General features: G+C 41.7%; 1 protein-coding gene across 4 annotated transcripts in view; it reads right to left on the reverse strand.

Annotated features, from left to right (window-relative positions):
• The window catches only part of GNG2 (G protein subunit gamma 2), a 139,583-nt gene that overhangs the window by 22,207 nt on the left and 99,698 nt on the right, over positions 1-17,678 (reverse strand). For 3 of the 4 annotated variants that reach the window (XM_019923879.3, XM_073800468.1, XM_073800467.1), the window contains one exon: positions 4,450-4,565. In XM_019923879.3, the coding sequence (XP_019779438.1) occupies positions 4,450-4,536 (87 nt within the window). In that variant the 5' untranslated portion in view covers positions 4,537-4,565. Of the gene's footprint in view, positions 1-4,449; positions 4,566-15,838; positions 15,858-17,678 lie in introns of those variants that run through there. The other variant, XM_073800466.1, reaches the window with a different exon arrangement.

Genomic DNA, 17,678 nt, shown 5'->3' on the forward strand with positions numbered 1-17,678 from the left:
TCCGGCCTTGGCTTTCTTTTGCACTTACATCTACATTATTCATGATGTCAACAACACCCTCTGTTAAAGGGCATTCTTCTAGCTTACAATGATTCTCACTCCTCCTTAACTATCTGTCCCCTTCCCAACCATATGGGTGGGTTAGTTCCTAGGAGCCATGTTTGTGCAACGTGGTTCAATTCTAGCGTCAGTTGATTGAAGCTGCATGGCTCATGCAGAACCATGAGTAGAACAAATATACCACTCTAGGAATATGGGAGTGAGACTAAAAGGGTTGACATGAATCTATCTCTTTCTTCATGGAGCTGAAAGTATGACATGTGATCCTCAGAGCCATGGGCAGCCACCTTGTGTCTGCCATATGGAACAGGCAGCTGAGAAATCTATTCCTCTCAGGAAAAGAAAGAGGCAGCTATACAGGGAGAAACAGAGGCATATCACAGAGCACTTGCAGTTCCCGCTGGCCTTCCAGCTCTCACTCCCCCTGCTTAATCAACTACATTTCTGCTCTTAGATTCTGAGACGCCCTGTATCTTTTATAATCGATCCCTTCTTTCTGCTTAAGTCAGCTTGGGTTAGGTTTCTCTTATTAGAAACCCAGAGTCCTAACATAATGATGAATAAATAGATTTAACTGAAGTCCTACTGTCCTTTGCTTTTATACATGCTCTCTCAACTTGTGCTCTCAGGACAAGCTTTCTTTCACTGGCCTTTGCTCGACAGCAGTGTATCTTGTTGTTTTGTATATCTGAGTGTCACAGTGTCCACAACCTCTCTCTGCTCCTTTCCCCAGAGCCCTTCCCAGCTTTCTTTGGTTTCTCTTTCCTTTCTCTCCTTGAATGAAATGCTAACAAAGAAACACAGAGAGGCTGGGAGTATCATTTATATATGCCTGAGGCTTATGTACAGATAATGGGTTCATTAGTCCAAATCTCTCAGGATCTGTGATGCAAAGGGATAGGAAACAAGAAGGTTTAAAAATGAATATGTTATTCAGACCCTCTCAAGGTAGGGCCTCTCCAGGTTATTCTGGAGGCCACAGGAGGGATAAGGCCACCCCCTGCTTAAGGGACCTTTGACAGCTCCAGTGTCAGCTGTGTCCCCTTTTCCTTGTTCCTTTTTTTAAAAAAAATTATTTATTTATTTATTTTGGCTGCACTGAGTCTTACTTGTGGCACATGGGATCTTTAGCTGCGGACTTAGTTGTAACATGCAGACTCTTAGTTGCGGCATGCATGCAGGATCTAGTTCCCCAACCAGGGATAGACCCTGGGCCCCCTGCATTGGGAGCACAGAGTCTTACCCACTGGACTACCAGGGAAGGCCCTCCTTTTCCTTGTTCCTTGTTGCCTCAGCTGTACTAGGCTCTGCCAGATGGACTTAAAGCCACTGCCACCTTTATAACTTGAAGAGGTCACTACTCTAATTGGAAAATCAGAAACCTGAGATCTTCAGAGAGAAGCCCCTTCTTGCTGACGGGATCATGTACCAAAAGTAGGTGGAGAAGCCTGACCACTCAGAAGCCTGGAAGGGACTCCAAAAGGCAAGCCCTAAACCAGCTAGCTGTCAACAGTGTCAACACAGTCGCAGTTTTACCCAAGAGCTAAACTAAAAATAATCTGACACTTCACCACAGCATGCCTGCCTGGCTCTGATGCGCAGAACAAATGCTGAGATACAGGCTGCCACTGCATTTCCAACAATTTCAGGTCTAATGACGTCAAGAGGAATTCAGAGATATGAAAGTGACGACCATGTAGGAAGGCAGTCACTCATTGTTCAGCTCATCAGGCTAATGCTTTGTCGCTCTAGAACAGACAGTGATTTATTTGGTGTCTTCAGAAGCAGTATTCAAAGGGAATCAGGGTGTGGTGTTGATCTCTTTCTCATGGTATTTGGTAATTATGCTTTTTGGATACCTTATTTGTGTTAATAATAGGTCCTGTTCATTTTTTGGGCAACCTCTTACCAGACTAGGAGATCCTTGAGAGCAAGAATCGTGTCTTCTTTTTCATCTAGCTCTACACCTCTATAGAGCTATAGAGATCTGACAAGGCCTGGCGATTTAGAAAGCTCTCAATAAAATATTTATTGGTTAAAGGAATAAATGAATAACCGAAAAATAGCAAAAGTCCAACCTAATGATGAAGGTTTGGGAAAGTGTCTTAAAGGATACAATGACTGAGTCTTCAAGGAGTCACTGGAGTTGGTAAAGCAGAAACGTAGAGAGGAGGAGAGTGAATGTTAAAGGCATTTGAAATAGCCATCAAGGGAATTAAAAATGGTTCAATATAGCATGTGGGGGAGAGGAAGGGGATGAAGCCGAAAAGTGGGGCAGGGGCTTTGCTATCGAGTTTGAATTTCATTTTCCAGGTGATGGGAATCATGAAAAGATCTTCAGTAAGAGAGGAACCTAATGAGGTTTTCTTGTAGAAAGCTGTCTGTGGCCACATGGAGAGTAAGCGACGGCAGGGATGGAGATGGGGTTGAGACGGGATTGCAAAGATCAGCTAAGAGCACCTTTCAATCAGTAATTCAGGTGAGAGGTGATGAAGGTCTGACCTATGGCTGAAAAGGTTTGGTTTTGTCCTGTTCTTCCCACTGTCAGCTTTTCATCACCACCAACACCATCACACCCTCCTTCAGGATGTGGGCCTGGGGATGCTGAGTAGTAACAGAAAATGCCAACCACAGCAGTGCTTTTCAAACACTTTTTTCTTCGTTGGGCCACGCCAAAAGGCAAGGTGGCATTTTCCAGAAGGTTCATGGGCAGAACCAAAAACAAACAAAGAACCGAATGACTCTTTTTGGTGCCACAATCTTTGGGCCACCTCACTTCTCTCAGCAGGTACTGTGCACACTTGCCATATTATACTTTTTTTAAGAAAGGAAATAAAAAAAGAAGAGGCAAAAAAGGAGAAGAGGAAGGTAAAAAAAGCACAAGACAGATGGTGAAGACCCTTTATCATATTCATAAATAAAGAATTAAAGTTATTGCAAGAAAGAAGCTGTTTACATTTTGTGGTCCATTACCAGGACTTGAATTTTACAAAGCAGATTCAGGATAGATGGAAATTTGCTCAGTTTACTTATGGAGGAAGACCAGCTCTCCCTTCATGCTCTAGCCCAGACCTGATGGGAGTTGTAAGGAGTAAACCCCTTCCTATAGGACCATGGTTCCCAACCTTAACTATACATTGAAATTAACTGATAATTAAAAGAAATACTGCTGCCTAATAGACTCTAATTTAATTGGTCTACAGTGTGGTCTTAGAATTGGTCCTTTTATAAAATTCCCTGGGTGATATGAATATACAGGTGGGCTGAGAACCACGGCTATACACCAGTGGTCAGCAAAGTTTTTCTCTAAAAGGCCAGAGAGTAAAAATTTTAGGCTTTGTGGGCCACAGGGTCTCTGCTGCAACTACTCTACCCTGCTGTAGTGTGAAAGTAGCCACAGACAGTATGTAAACGAATGGGTGGGGCTGTGTTCTAATAAAGCTTTATTGAGAAAAACAGTCATTGGGCTGGACTTGGCTCGTGAGCCATAATTTATTGACCCTCGTTTTAGAATCACATTCCAAAGGATGGCTGGATTGTTCAGATTGCTAAGTCAGGTATGGACGAATCTTCCAGTTTAAAAAAGGTATCTGAAAGAATGTTCTAATTTTAGTAAAATGAGATATGTTGCTGAGTTCCATTTCATAAAATGCTCAGGTCTTCTGGGAAAGTGAAGCTTTGATAGTTGACATAAATTTACTTTACTACCCTACAGTAGCTATCTGTGTGGGTTAATTTACATTGAAAATCTGCCAACAAAAGGTTTAAAGTCCTGGCTTAATATGTTAGGTCCAACTTAAGGCAAAGCTGTCAGGTTAGATCTGGGGAGTGAGAGAAAGAAAGAAGTGGAGTATTAAGTTCCATGAAACCTCTATGCTGTTTGACTTCTCAGGGAGACCACATGTGGTTTTTGCGTTCTGAAGAAAAAAACTCCAGTAAGGTATAAAGAAGAAAAAAAATAACAGGCAGTGGTGGATAGAAGGATTAGACATGAAGATAGACACTAAAAATTAGAACTGACATAAGGACAGAAAAAATTAAACCCAAGTGAGAAGGGGGTCTTTACAAGGTCAGAGAAATGAACTGGTAGATTTCTATGTTTTATGGGTTTTCCAAATCCCTTGACTAGAATTCAGCCATGAGCCGAAGTTTTGTTTTGACGTCCACATAGAGAACCAGTTTTAATTTATACTATCATTTTATTCTGGAGAAATCCAGAAGAGGCAAAGACACATTAGAAAAATGAACTTCTGCCTAACCATTAAGTTTCTCTTCCACCGTCACTGGTTTCATCACTCTCCACAGAAAAGTAGCCAAATGACACATGGCTGCAAGTCATGCTCCTGACAATCAAGGCTCGCTGGGCTGTGTGGGTTACGCCATCCTTACCTTTATCCTATCGATGTTGGCTTCCATCTTCAGCTGTTCTACCAGTTTCCTGGCTTGAGCTATGCTGGCGGTGTTGTTGCTGGCCATTGGAATGCTGGGTGGGTTTTTCAGACACACTGGGAAAGAAAACAAGAAGGAAAAATGCATCAGAGAATTCTCCAGCTGCCAAATGTGCAGATTCATCATAGCTGGGGGATCCCCCCCAAAATGGCTATAGTCAGGCTAGGCTCCTCCAGCCATCTACATCCCCAATCCAGCACTGAGTCTGAGTGGCAGGCAGGCCAGAAGATGAGGTTTGCTTTTCCAACTCCCTACCTCTGCCCTTCCATCCTTCTTTGGGGGGAAAAAAAAAGAAGAAAGTTCATCAAATCAGATAAGATATGCTGCCACATTAAGAAAGCTAGTTATTAAATTTATGTCAATTTATGAAATAAGTTCAAAATGGTAAGGGTGACAGTATGCATAATTACGGTTGTTATTTATTGGGTACTGCCATTGTTAGATACTGTGTTAAGTGCCCTCAGAGGATGAGGAATGAAAGGTGAGCAGAGGCAGGAATGGTAAATTATATAATCCCTAAGGACTAAAAACACTATGTTTACAATGTTCTCTTGATGGGCTCAAATGCTGACTCTCTGGTTAACTGTAAGCACCTCAGTCTATTACACTGCAGAGACACTGCAACAGGACTTGTGGCTTTTTTGTGTTATTTATCCAACACGGTCTATTTGAAATATGGCTTGATTCACAACCAATTACTTTACTCATAATTCTTCAGGAACAAACTATAATATCAAGGGGTAGGCGTTGCTATGTCTAAATTGTTACTTGCATCGATGAGTAGACCAGGGGTATTCTAAATTAAGTACAACAGACTTAATACTTTTATGAATATGGAATGGAACATAAATGTTTAGAGAGTGGAGTTCTGTACCTATGTAGATGGTGAGATGGTTTCTTTGTCTCTGGCTCTACCAGACCCACTCCCATCCTTGTCCCCTAATCCCTTCAAGTCCTATCCCAATTTCATTTCTCTTCTAATGATTTCTTGACCCACCATCTCACTTTATTCTTGTTGTTCATCTCAGAAAGTATCCTATTTATTTTCAGTGCCCATTTCCCCCACATTCTCATCAGGTCTTGCTCCATGTCAAGGTGCCATATACTATTTCAGGGCCGTCGATGTAAATTTGCCCCTTGAGGTCACTGACACCCAATAGTGAAGGAATGTCTGAGAGCTGCAATTTAACTAGAGTGCACGACCCAAGAAATGAGAAACATTAAACACTGCTTCAGTCACCACCAGTCATATCTTGTTCTGAAGACATTATATTAAAAACCGTGACTTCTAGTAGCTTTGGGGAATATTTTTATCTAGGGATAAGGTAGGATCAGGCTACTACCTCAAAAAGGAAAGAGGACACATAGAAAACCTACAGAAAGAAAAATAACCCATAATAAGTTCAGTACATAGGTTTTTACATATCCATGAAAATCAAGAAAATTTTTATTTTAATTACCAAAAAAGCAAAAGTCTATAAATTATCTTCTTTGGTTCTTATTTCTTGACATTTAACTCTCTGTAAACAAAGAGGTCCCTTCGTGGATAGTGTTATTTTATAAAGAATACTGCAAAAGCCAGCCCAACAACATTTATAGTATAAATTGGAGGATAGTACACTGTTCCCTCAATTTATTTTCAAAGGGTTTGGAGACAATAAAATGGGAAGGAAGACTGAAAGAATTTTGAAGCCACAAAGATCTCCAAACTCTACTTTCAAATGCTTGAAGATCAAGGGAGGGATCCTGCATGCAAAAACAAACAAACAAAAAAGGAGGCTTTAACAACAACTGCGATTTCATCAGCATGGTTAGGGACCTAATCATCTTAGCCCCACAGGGAAATTATGTGCCCCCAAATCAAATGGACATCCACCAGCCTTGCAAAACTTCACAGGGCCAAGATGGAGTATTGACTTATCCAGTAGAGTAGCCTAACTCTTCCAGTGATCCAAAGTGGAAGGAGCCCTGGTCTACAGGCCTCTGGACACTGTTCTGTAAAGTTCATGTTTCCTCCAAACTAGAACTTATCACACTAGAATACAGACTATCACAGAATTTCCAAATCCTCATTGGGCCTGAGGGACCTCTGAGAGTCTGGTCAGCTATTCTTCTGCCCTTGAATCTAAACCAGATAACATAGTAACCTGTGGCAGAGACCACTGCTTGCTCCCAATACCCCTTTTCCTCTTCTTCATTAGTGATAACAATTTTTTTTTTCTTTTTAACAGAGACCACAAGAACCTTGAATTTTAGTTGGGGACATTTTGCTGAAAGGTGCATTCTCAGGCTCCTTTGCAGCTTGGTGTGCTGATATGACTAAGTTTGGCCAATGAGACATAAGCAGAAGTGTCGTGAAGGGAAGGGATGTGCCCTTTGCCTCCCCTTCTTCCTGTTACTGGCCTAGAAGATAGTCATATTGACCACAGAGCTCCATCTTGAACATCTGGGCTACACTCCAGGAGGAGCAGGAAGGATCTGGGTCCTTACTGATACTGTAGAGACACCATGCCAGCTGTGAACTGGCTGCCATCTATGTGAAGAGAAATAAGCACCTATCTTGTTTACACCACTATTATTAAGGGTTTCTCTACTGTTGGCTCACAGGTCTGCCATTAACTGATTAAATAACCCATTATTTTTATTTGAGTATCCAGGAAAGTCTATGTCCTAATGCCTGTTAATGTTCCCTGGAAAAAGCTGTAGCTGTCCTGAGGAGGCTGAGATGGAAAGTGTATGAGTTTTCTATTGCTGCTGTAACACCTTACTACAAATTTAGTAGCTTAAAGAATATAAATGTATCTTAATAGTTCTGGAGGTTAGAAGTCTGAAAGAGATCCCACTGGGCTAAAGTCAAGATATTGGAAGGGCTTCATTCCTTCTGGAGGTCTAAAGGAAAATGTCTCCTTTCCTCACATAGCTTCTAAAGGTTGCCGGCATTCCTGGGCTCTTGGCTTTTTTCTTCATCTTCAAAACCAACAAAGGTGAGTTGACTCCTTCTCACTCTACATCACTCTAACCTCTTCGGTAGTCACCTCTCTCTCTGACTCTCCTCTGCCTCCTTCTTCCACTTTTAGGAACCATTGTAACCACACTGGGTCCACTCTGATAATACAGGTTAATCTCTGTATCTTTAGGTCAACTGATTAGCAACCTTAATTCCATTTGCAACCTTAATTCCCTTTGCCATGTAACATAACAATCTGCAGGTTCCAGGTATGGGGACATGGACATCTTTGGGGGCCTTTATTCTACCTACAATGGAAGGAGACCTCTGTGCAGGTAGAGAAGGAAAGTGGAAAGGTGGGATGTTGAGGTGGGAAAGAAGAGGGATGGGGCAGGACGTAAGATTAGAAATGCTGGGGAGAGAACAAATAAAACCTAAATGGACTTAAGAAAAAAAAGTAGACAAAGACTTTGGTTTGTGCTTCTAGCTTTAGGAAGATCCTGTATGTTTTTCTTTCACCATATGACCCAACAAAATCTAGGGCCACTTTCAGAATCACTTAGTGCATTTTCCTCTTTTTCACATCCGGCTGCTTTCCCGTAAAAGCAATGAAGAAATCCCCCTCCTGAAAACTGAAAGAACTGTAGAGTCCTAGACCAGTGTTCCAAAGAAGTATGTGATATTGAGATTTATAAGAAATATATATTTGGTCTTTGACCTATTCTTGGCACAGAGCTCCTAAAACCCTTGGAATCTCCTGTGGTAAGACCAATAAATGTCTTTAGTTATGTTAATGAGGTGACTTTTGGAAAGCCCTTAGGCAACCTGAGGATGGGGGAGCTGTTTGCCACGAGAACCAACCATGTGATTAGACGGTTGAAACTTTCAGAACTCACCCCCAACCCCAACCTCCTGAAAGGAAAAAAGGGCTGAAGGTTGAATCAGTTGCCAGTGGCCAATGATTTAATTAATCACGACTATGTAAAGAAGGCTCCATAAAAACCCAAAAGGACAAGGTTTGGAGAGCTTCCAGGTCGGTGAACGCGTGGAGATGCTGGAAGAGTGGCCCACCCAGAGAGGGTATGGGAGCTCTGCACCCTTTCTCCATACCTTGCCCTTTGCATCTCTCCCATCGGGTTGTTCCTGAGTTACATTCCTTTATAATAAACTGGTAACCTAGTATGTAAAATGTTTCTCTGAGTTCTGTAATAGTAAATTAATCAAAACCAAGGAAGAGGTCATGGGAATCTCTGATTTATAGCCAGTCAGTCAGAAGTACAGGTAACAACCTGGGCTTGCAATGGGGGGCCTGAATTGTGTTGGTGGGTAGGGGGAGGAGAAGGCAGTCTTGTAAGATCAACCCTTAACCTGTGGAACCTGATGCTATCCCTGGGTAGGCAGTGTCAGAATTAAAGAATTAAGTTAAATTGTAGGACACTCAACTGGTGTCAGAGGATTGTTTATTGGTGTGAAGGGAACTGCCCCCCTCCACACACTGGGATTGGGTCCTGGAGCCCTACTGAAGTATGTATTTTCCTAAAAAGTGACTATGGTAAATAAGATAAAGTTAGCTTATCTTCTAAGCTTGAAGCATTTGGACAATGCATCACACACACTCACACTCACACACACACACACACACACACACACACACCTCTTTTCATCTTACAAATCTGAAACTCTGTACCCATTAAACAATAACACCCATTCCTTTCTCCCGCAGCCTGGGAAACCACCATTCTACTTTCCGCCTCTATGATTTTGATTACTCTAGGTACCTCACAGAAGTGGAATCATACAGTATTTGTCTTTACATGACTGTCCTGTTTCACTTAGCATAATGTCCTCAAGGTTCATTCATGTTGTAGCATGTGTCAGAATTTCCTTCCTTTTTAAGGCTGAATAATATTACATTCTATGTATACACCATATTTTATCAATTCATCTGTTGACGGACACTTGGGATGCTTTCACATTCTAGCTACTGTGAGTAATGTTGCTGTGAATATGGGAGTACACATATCTCTTCAAGACTCTGCTTTCAGTTCTTTTGAGTATATACCCAGAAATGGGGTTGTTGGATCATATAGGGTAAGTCTATTTTTAATTTTTTGAGGGACAGCAATACTGTTTTCCGTAGCAGCTGTACCATTTTACATTATCACTAAAAGTGCACAAGGGTTCCAGTTTCTCTTCATCCTCATGAACACATTCTTTTTTTTTTCTTTTTTTAAAATAGTAGCCATCCTAATGGGTGTGAGGTGGTACCTCATTATAGTTCAATTTGCATTTCCCAAATGAGTAGTGATACGACTTTTCATGTGCTCATTGGCCATTTGGATATCTTTTTTTGGAGAAATGTCTATTCAAGCCTTTTAAAATCAGGATTCTTGTTGTTGAGTTTTAGGAATTTTCTATATATTCTGGATACCAATCTCTAATCAGATATATGGTTTGCAAATATTTTCTCCCATTCCATGGATTGCCTTGTCACTCTGTTGATAGTGTACTTTGATGCATAAAAGTTTTTAATTTTCAGGAAGTCAAATGTTTCTATTTTTTTCTTTGGTTGCCTATGCCTTTGGTGTTAGAGCTGGGAAATCACTGCCAAAACTAAAGTTGTGAATGTTATGCTCCATTATTTTGAAGGAGAAAAGAATATGCCACTCCAAGATATGTCACTATGGCATACTGGTTATTTTGAATTGAAGTTAGTTAAGAAAATAGCCAGTGCAAGAATACCCTCACTCTCTTTGTCCCCCTGAAAGCAGGAAATAAATCTCCTGTGTGAAGGCACCCTCCCTCTACCAGGAAGGTAGAAGGCATCCTTATTGCCAGAGACAGGAAATTCAGAGCCCAGAAGGCTGTATCGACAAACCTTGTTACTTCTTCAGTAATTTGCTATCCCAAGCCCAGGTCCATTCATCTTGTTGATTCACAAACATATTGTTTCCCTGTCTAAAAGGTATAAAAGCTGCCTGCTTTGGTCACTTCTTTGAGTCTCATTTCTTTATGGGCTCATGTATATGTACAAAATTAAATTTGTTTTTCTCCTGTTAATCTTTTTTTTTTTTTTTTTTTTTTTTTTTTTTTTTTTTTGCGGTACGCGGCCCTCTCACTGTTGTGGCCTCTCCCGTTGTGGAGCACAGGCTCCGGACGCGCAGGCTCAGCGGCCGTGGCTCACGGGCCCAGCCGCTCCGCGGCATATGGGATCTTCCCGGACCGGGGCACAAACCCGTGTCCCCATGAATCGGCAGGCGGACTCTCAACCACTGCGCCACCAGGCGAGCCCTCTCCTGTTAATCTTATGTCAATTTAATTATTAGACAAGCCAAAGAATCGAGAATGGAAGAAGGGGAAAGTTTTCCTCCTCTCCAGTTTTGGTGCCTGTACACAGTTCACTCTCGGGCTGCGGCAGCTGAGAGACCCTGGGAGCTCTGGTGGGTGCTGGCAGAAGGAAAGAATTCGTACCAAATCAGTCTCCCAGGTCTCTGCCTGCAAGCTCTCATAGAAGTGAGAATGGTAAGAATCCTTTTCTTTTTCTAAATTCAGATTAGTAGGAGAAAATATTTTTATGAATTAGTTCCTTGGGTATGGCAACTTGTAAAGATACGTTGTGAGTACTCTTGTTATCTATTTATTCCTTTTCTCCCAGAGATGGGCATTGTTTTCCTTTTTCTCTGCCTTTTGTGTCATTTCTCATAAGGAGAAGAACCATAGGGCAGAACACAGGCATAGGTTCTAGAAGCCTGTTGTCTGATCTGGTTTCACACGCTGGTGAGTTCACGGTTCTCAAGAGACTGGGAGCTATTTAGACAAACTTTGCTCTGGGTCCTCTAATGTAAAAACTGGGTGAAGTTTTCCTTTCATCTTGTTCTATGTCCTGAAAGCATAACTCTATGAGCAGTAAGAATATTCTCTGGTTTCTGCTAGCCGGAGAATGCAAGTAATAGCTTGCACTTGGTGGCCAGTTGAATAGACTGGATTCCAAGACATGAAGTCACAAGCAATGTTCTCTTTGTCCAACTGTGCCAGCTTTCAGGGAAGTTTGTCATAAGGGGCCTTTGTCATCTCAGCCTTCGTTGTCTTGCTAGTGCTGGAAAAGTCTCATTCTATTAATGCCTGCCTGGTGTCATAGATTAGTAGGTCTGTGACTAGAGTGGCCTCATGCTCTTGTGAGAGACCAGAGACACTGTTTGCACTATACCGTTCTTACTACCTATGACAACTTTGCTTTCTTAGGTTAAATATGGAATGAAGTCTCTGGATCTTCTGAGGACTATGTCTTTTGTACTGTCCTTTGTGATGCCTCTTGCATCCATGGTTAAACTGTAAAAAGACTTACTGGTTTGAGTCTCTATTGAGATTAATGTAAGTTCCTACTCATCAATGGCCAAAGGATCCTTTGAACTGGCAACATTTGAAAGAAAGAGAGTTTTTAAGAGCACTCTCATTCTAAACGACTGTCTTACTGGTACCTATGGAAAGACCAAATTAAAAAGAGAACACAAGGGCTTCCCTGGTGGCGTAGTGGTTGAGAGTCCGCCTGCCAATGCAGGGGACACGGGTTCGTGCCCCGATCCGGGAAGATCCCACATGCCGCGGAGCGGCTAGGCCCGTGAGCCATGGCCGCTGAGCCTGCGTGTCCGGAGCCTGTGCTCCGCAATGGGAGAGGCTACAACAGTGAGAGGCCCGCGTACCGAAAAAAAAAAAAAAAAAAGAGAACACAAAGGAATATAATGTCTAGCCTTAGGGACCCTTTTAACAAGATGAAAGAACAGACATTTGACTTAGAAAAAAAAATTAAAGACCACATCCAACATAAATTCCCCCTTTAAAAAATCTGGCCCCATCTCCTCAGTAAATTCCCTTAGCTCCTCAAACTCCTCCACCTTCCCCTTAAACACCCAGCTGCCTGTTTTAACTTCCCATTCCCTAAAAGATTTATAGAGAGCACTCTGATCTCTAGGCCTCAAGTATACAGGTTACTCATGCAAATGCCGAAAGCCGGGAAGTAAATTTAACAGACGTATCCAGGATGGAGAGTAAGGCCTTCTTTGCTATTCCTTACAACTCCTCCTACTTTCCAGGGCTCATAATCAGGCTCTGCCAGCTTCAGGTCTTTCTATACAATGTCCTTTGTAGATGTATCCTGGACCCCTCCACCCAACACCACAAAGAATTCATATCCCCTGGAAAGCAACAGACCTTTTAAATGACAAAGCCATTTACCTCCACTTTCAGAAGATCCTACCAAATTTAAAGATGTATTTAAAAGAGTATTGGCCATTTACAGCCCTTCTCCCAGAGGAAACAGATGACCAGAATTTCTCCCAGGCCCTCCTATAAAATGGTCAGGAAATGGACCAGGTGGAGGCTGATGTTTAGCAAATATTACATTATATTATATATTAAATATTATATATGATATGCAAAGGTAGAGGCTTTCCCGCCCAAGGTGAATTGGTCTAAGGTTAAATTGTACACTCAGAAAAAGGAGAACATCCAAAGGCCTTTATAAAATGCTTTGTACAGACTTTTCAAAGGCATACTGCATTAAGCCCTGAAGCTCCAGAAAACAGAAATCTTTTAATTTCTTCCTTAATATGAAATTTTCTCCTAAATTTAAAAAGGCAAATTCAAAATAGTGTGCCTGGGTGAACTAGTCAACCTCTAAGCATTATGATGGAAGCCCCTACCCAATTCTTTGAAGACAGATTGCAGGAGAAAAAAAGGAACTATAATCAACAATACTTGATTTGCAACTTGAATCTTCAGAAAAACAAAAGCAGAGCTCTGAGAGCAGCTCAAAGTCCACTCAGACCCTTTCCCATTTGCCTTCAGGTATTTGCAGATATAATTAAAAAATCAAGACATTGGAAGTACAATTGTCCTGACTTAAGAAAAAGAAGGAAAAAATTAAATAGTAATTACCTTAGACTTCTGATAATAGATACACTCCCAAATTCCTACATTCTTTCCCTGTCCCTTGAAGATCTAAATCTTATCATGTATTTATAAAGCAAACAGCTCAAGAGGTAAATAGAACACTGCTCACAATTGCCTGAGACACAAGATAAAAAAAGGAGGGGGGAGGCTTTTAAAAATACAAACTACTATAAACTCACTGGCCTAAATCTAGTCCACAGCATTCATAAGATTACTTGTCAAGGACAAACACAAATCTTAAAAGTCTCCTGCACAAACATTAGTAAAAAGCTTTAGCCATTTAAGAGAGTGAGCTTAACTTGTTCTGTCCTACAGAGATATAATTTGAATTCAACTGTTATTTATAAACTAGCGAGTGTTATTTTATTGTACCTGATTCATGGCTAAAGTTTTAGAACAAAAGCTATAAAGTCTCTGTGTCTGTCTGTGTGTTTACATATGTCTATAAATCTATGTTATGTATATGTGATATTTTTCTACCTCTGTATGGTATTGCCAAAATCATTTTGTAAATGAGCTCTATTTAACTGGCTTAAACTTAAGCTCTTATGAATTAAGCATTCCTAAAACTCAGAAACATAGAAACTAACTCAAATGTTTTTCAAGTTCATGTGATGTGGGATATCCTTTGCTAAATAAATGCTAGTTTAAGTTCGTTAAAATAGACATGTCTTCAGAATCATCAGCATTAAATATAATGCAGACATGCAACTTTTATTCTACCTGGGTTTACTAGTCAAGTAAGCTCATGTTATCTCTGTTGCAAAATTTGTAAACAAGAAAAATAACTCAAAATGATGGCTGGCCACTTTGATGTCTTAGGAAATTTTCATGAGTGATCTAGATATGACTGTTGGGAACAAGTGAATTAAATAAATGTAAGTGAGCTAAAAATTTTTAAGTGAACTTTTCAATAATAATTATGTTTTATGATATATACTTAAATAGTTTCCCAACTCCCTTTGGTAACTTATACCCTTAGAGTTTTGCTAAGTTAAATTAAATGATAGAAATGTATGGAATATCTAGATAATTTCCAAATAAGATAAGACACAGAAACATTAATTATTGAACATGGGTTTATCCACTTTTGGTTTCTGATTACAGAGAAACTAAAGATATTTGGGTCTATTAGGAAATATTATGTACCACATTGAAAGGTTACAATACAAAGAAACATATGCTTTTAGAAATTATAAAATGTATTCATAAATTTGCCAATCCAAGAATGCTGGTATAATGTACAATTCACAACTGCTTACTTCTTGGTTTTTACTAGAAATTAAGGTTTCTACAAATTAAAAATTCTAATTTATAAATGCAATTGGAACTACCAAAAATAATAAGAAAAACATTTCTGTGTAAGAAAAGTAGGTTGTGTTTAGGGTTAAAAAAGGTATGAGGGGGATTCAGGAGAAGATGGCAGAAGAGTAGGACGCCAGAGAGATCACCTTCCTCCCCACAGATACATCAGAAATACATCTACATGTGGAACAACTCCTATAGATCACCCACTGAACGCTGACAGAAGACCTCAGACCTCCCAAAAGGCAAGAAACTCCCCACGTACCTGGGCAGGGCAAAAGAAAAAAGAATAAACAGAGACAAAAGAATAGGGACAGGCCCTGCACCAGCGCGAGGGAGCTGTGAAGGAGGAAAGGTTTCCACAAACTAGGAAGCCCCTTTGAGGGCGGAGACTGCGGGTGGCGGAGCGGGGACGCTTCGGCACAGCGGAGGAGAGCGCAGCCACCCGGGTGCGGAGGGCAAAGCGGAGAGATTCCCGCACAGAGGATCGGTGCCGACCAGCACTCACCATCCCAAGAGGCTTGTCTGCTCACCCGCCGGGGCGGGAGGGGGCTGGGAGCTGAGGCTTGGGCTTCGGTCGGAGCGCCGGGAGAGGACTGGGGTTGGCGGCGTGAACACAGCCTGAAGGGGGCTAGTGCGCCATGGCTAGCCAGAAGGGAGTCCGGGAAAACGTCTGAACCTGCCGAAAAGGCAAGAGACTTTTTCTTGCCTCTTTGTTTCCTGGTGCGCGAGGAGAGGGGATTAAGAGCGCTGTTTAAAGGAGCTCCAGAGACGGCGCGACCCGCAGCTATCAGCGCGGACCCCAGAGACAGGCATGAGATGCTAAGGCTGCTGCTGCCACCACCAACAAGCCTGTGTGCGAGCACAGGTCACTATCCCCACCGCCCCTCCCGAGAGCCTGCACAGCCCACCACTGCCAGGGTCCTGTGATCCAGGGACAACTTCCCCAGGAGAACGCACGGCGCGCCTCAGGCTGGTGCAACATCCCGCTGGCCTCTGCCGCTGCAGGCTCGCCCCTCATCCGTACCCTTCCCTCCCCCTGGCCTGAGTGAGCCAGAGCCCCCGAATCAGCAGTTCCTTTAACCCTGTCCTGTCTGAGCAAAGAACAGATGCCCTCAGGCGACCTACACGCAGAGGCGGGGCCAAATCCAAAGCTGAACCCCGGGAGCCCTGCGAACAAAGCAGAGAAAGGGAAATTTCTCCCAGCAGCCTCAGGAGCAGCAGATTAAATCTCCACAATCAACTTGATGTACCCTGCATCTGTGGAATACCTGAATAGACAACGAATCATCCCAAATTGAGGTGGACTTTGGGAGCAAGATAGATGATTTTTTCCCCTTTTCCTCTTTTTGTGAGCGTGTATGTGTACGCTTCTGTGTGAGATTTTGTCTGTGTAGCTTTGCTGTCACCATTTGTCCTAGGGTTCTGTTCGTCCGTTTTTTGTTTGTTTTTACTTTTTAAAATTTTCTTCTTAATAATTATTTTTTAATATTTTAATAACTTTATTTTATCTTTATTTTATTTTATCCTCTTTCTTTCTATTTTTTCTCCCTTTTATTCTGAGCCGTGTGGAGGACAGTCTCTTGGTGCTCCAGCCAGGCGTCAGGGCTTGCCACTGAGGTTGGAGAGCCAACTTCAGGACACTGGTCCACAAGAGACCTCCCAGCTCCACGTAATATCAAATGGCGAAAATCTCCCAGAGATCGCCATCTCAACAACAACACCCAGCTTCACTCAACGACCAGTAAGCTACAGTGCTGCACACCCTATGCCAAACAACTAGCAAGACAGACACAGCTTTATCCATTAGCAGAGAGGCTGCCTAAAATCATAATAAGGCCATAGACACTCCACAACACACCACCAGACGTGGACCTGCCCACCAGAAAGACAAGATCCAGCCTCATCCACCAGAACACAAGCACTAGTCCCCTCCACCAGGAAACCTACACAACCCACTGAACCAACCTTAGTCACTGGGGACAGACACCAAAAACAATGGGAACTACGAACCTGCAGCCTACGAAAAGGAGACCCCAAACATAGTAAGATAGGCAAAATGAAAAGACAGAAAAACACACAGCAGATGAAGGAGCAAGGTAACACCCACCAGACCTAACAAATGAAGAGGAAATAGGCAGTCTACTTGAAAAAGAATTCAGAATAATGATAGTAAAGATGATCCAAAATCTTGGAAATAGAATAGAGAAAATGCAAGAAACATTTAACAAGGACCTAGAAGAACTAAAGATGAAACAAACAATGATGAACAACACAATAAATGAAATGAAAAATACTCTAGAAGGGATCAATAGCAGAATAACTGAGGCAGAAGAACGGATAAGTGACCTGGAAGATAAAATTGTCTACTGCAATATTTACTGCAGAGCAGAATAAAGAAAAAAGAATGAAAAGAACTGAGGACAGTCTCAGAGACCTCTGGGACAACATTAAATGCACCAACATTCGAATTATAGGGGTTCCAGAAGAAGAAGAGAAAAAGAAAGGGACTGAGAAAATATTTGAAAAGACTATAGTTGAAAACTTCCCTAATATGGGAAAGGAAATAGTTAATCAAGTCCAGGAAGCACAGAGAGTCCCATGCAGGATAAATCCAAGGAGAAACACACCAAGACACATATTAATCAAACTATCAAAAATTAAATACAAAGAAAATATATTAGAAGCAGCAATGGAAAAACAACACACAGGGGAATCCCCTTAAGATTAACAGCTGATCTTTCAGCAGAAACTCTGCAAGCCAGAAGGGAGTGGCAGGACATATTTAAAGTAATGAAGGAGAAAAACCTACAAACAAGATTACTCTACCCAGTAAGGATCTCATTCAGATTTGATAGAGAAATTAAAACCTTTACAGACAAGCAAAAGCTGAGAGAGTTCAGCACCACCAAACCAGCTTTACAACAAATGCTAAAGGAACTTCTCTAGGCAAGAAACACAAGAGGAG

The sequence above is a fragment of the Tursiops truncatus genome, chromosome 2, assembly GCF_011762595.2.
Source record: "Tursiops truncatus isolate mTurTru1 chromosome 2, mTurTru1.mat.Y, whole genome shotgun sequence".
NCBI classification, from domain to species: Eukaryota; Metazoa; Chordata; class Mammalia; order Artiodactyla; family Delphinidae; genus Tursiops; species Tursiops truncatus.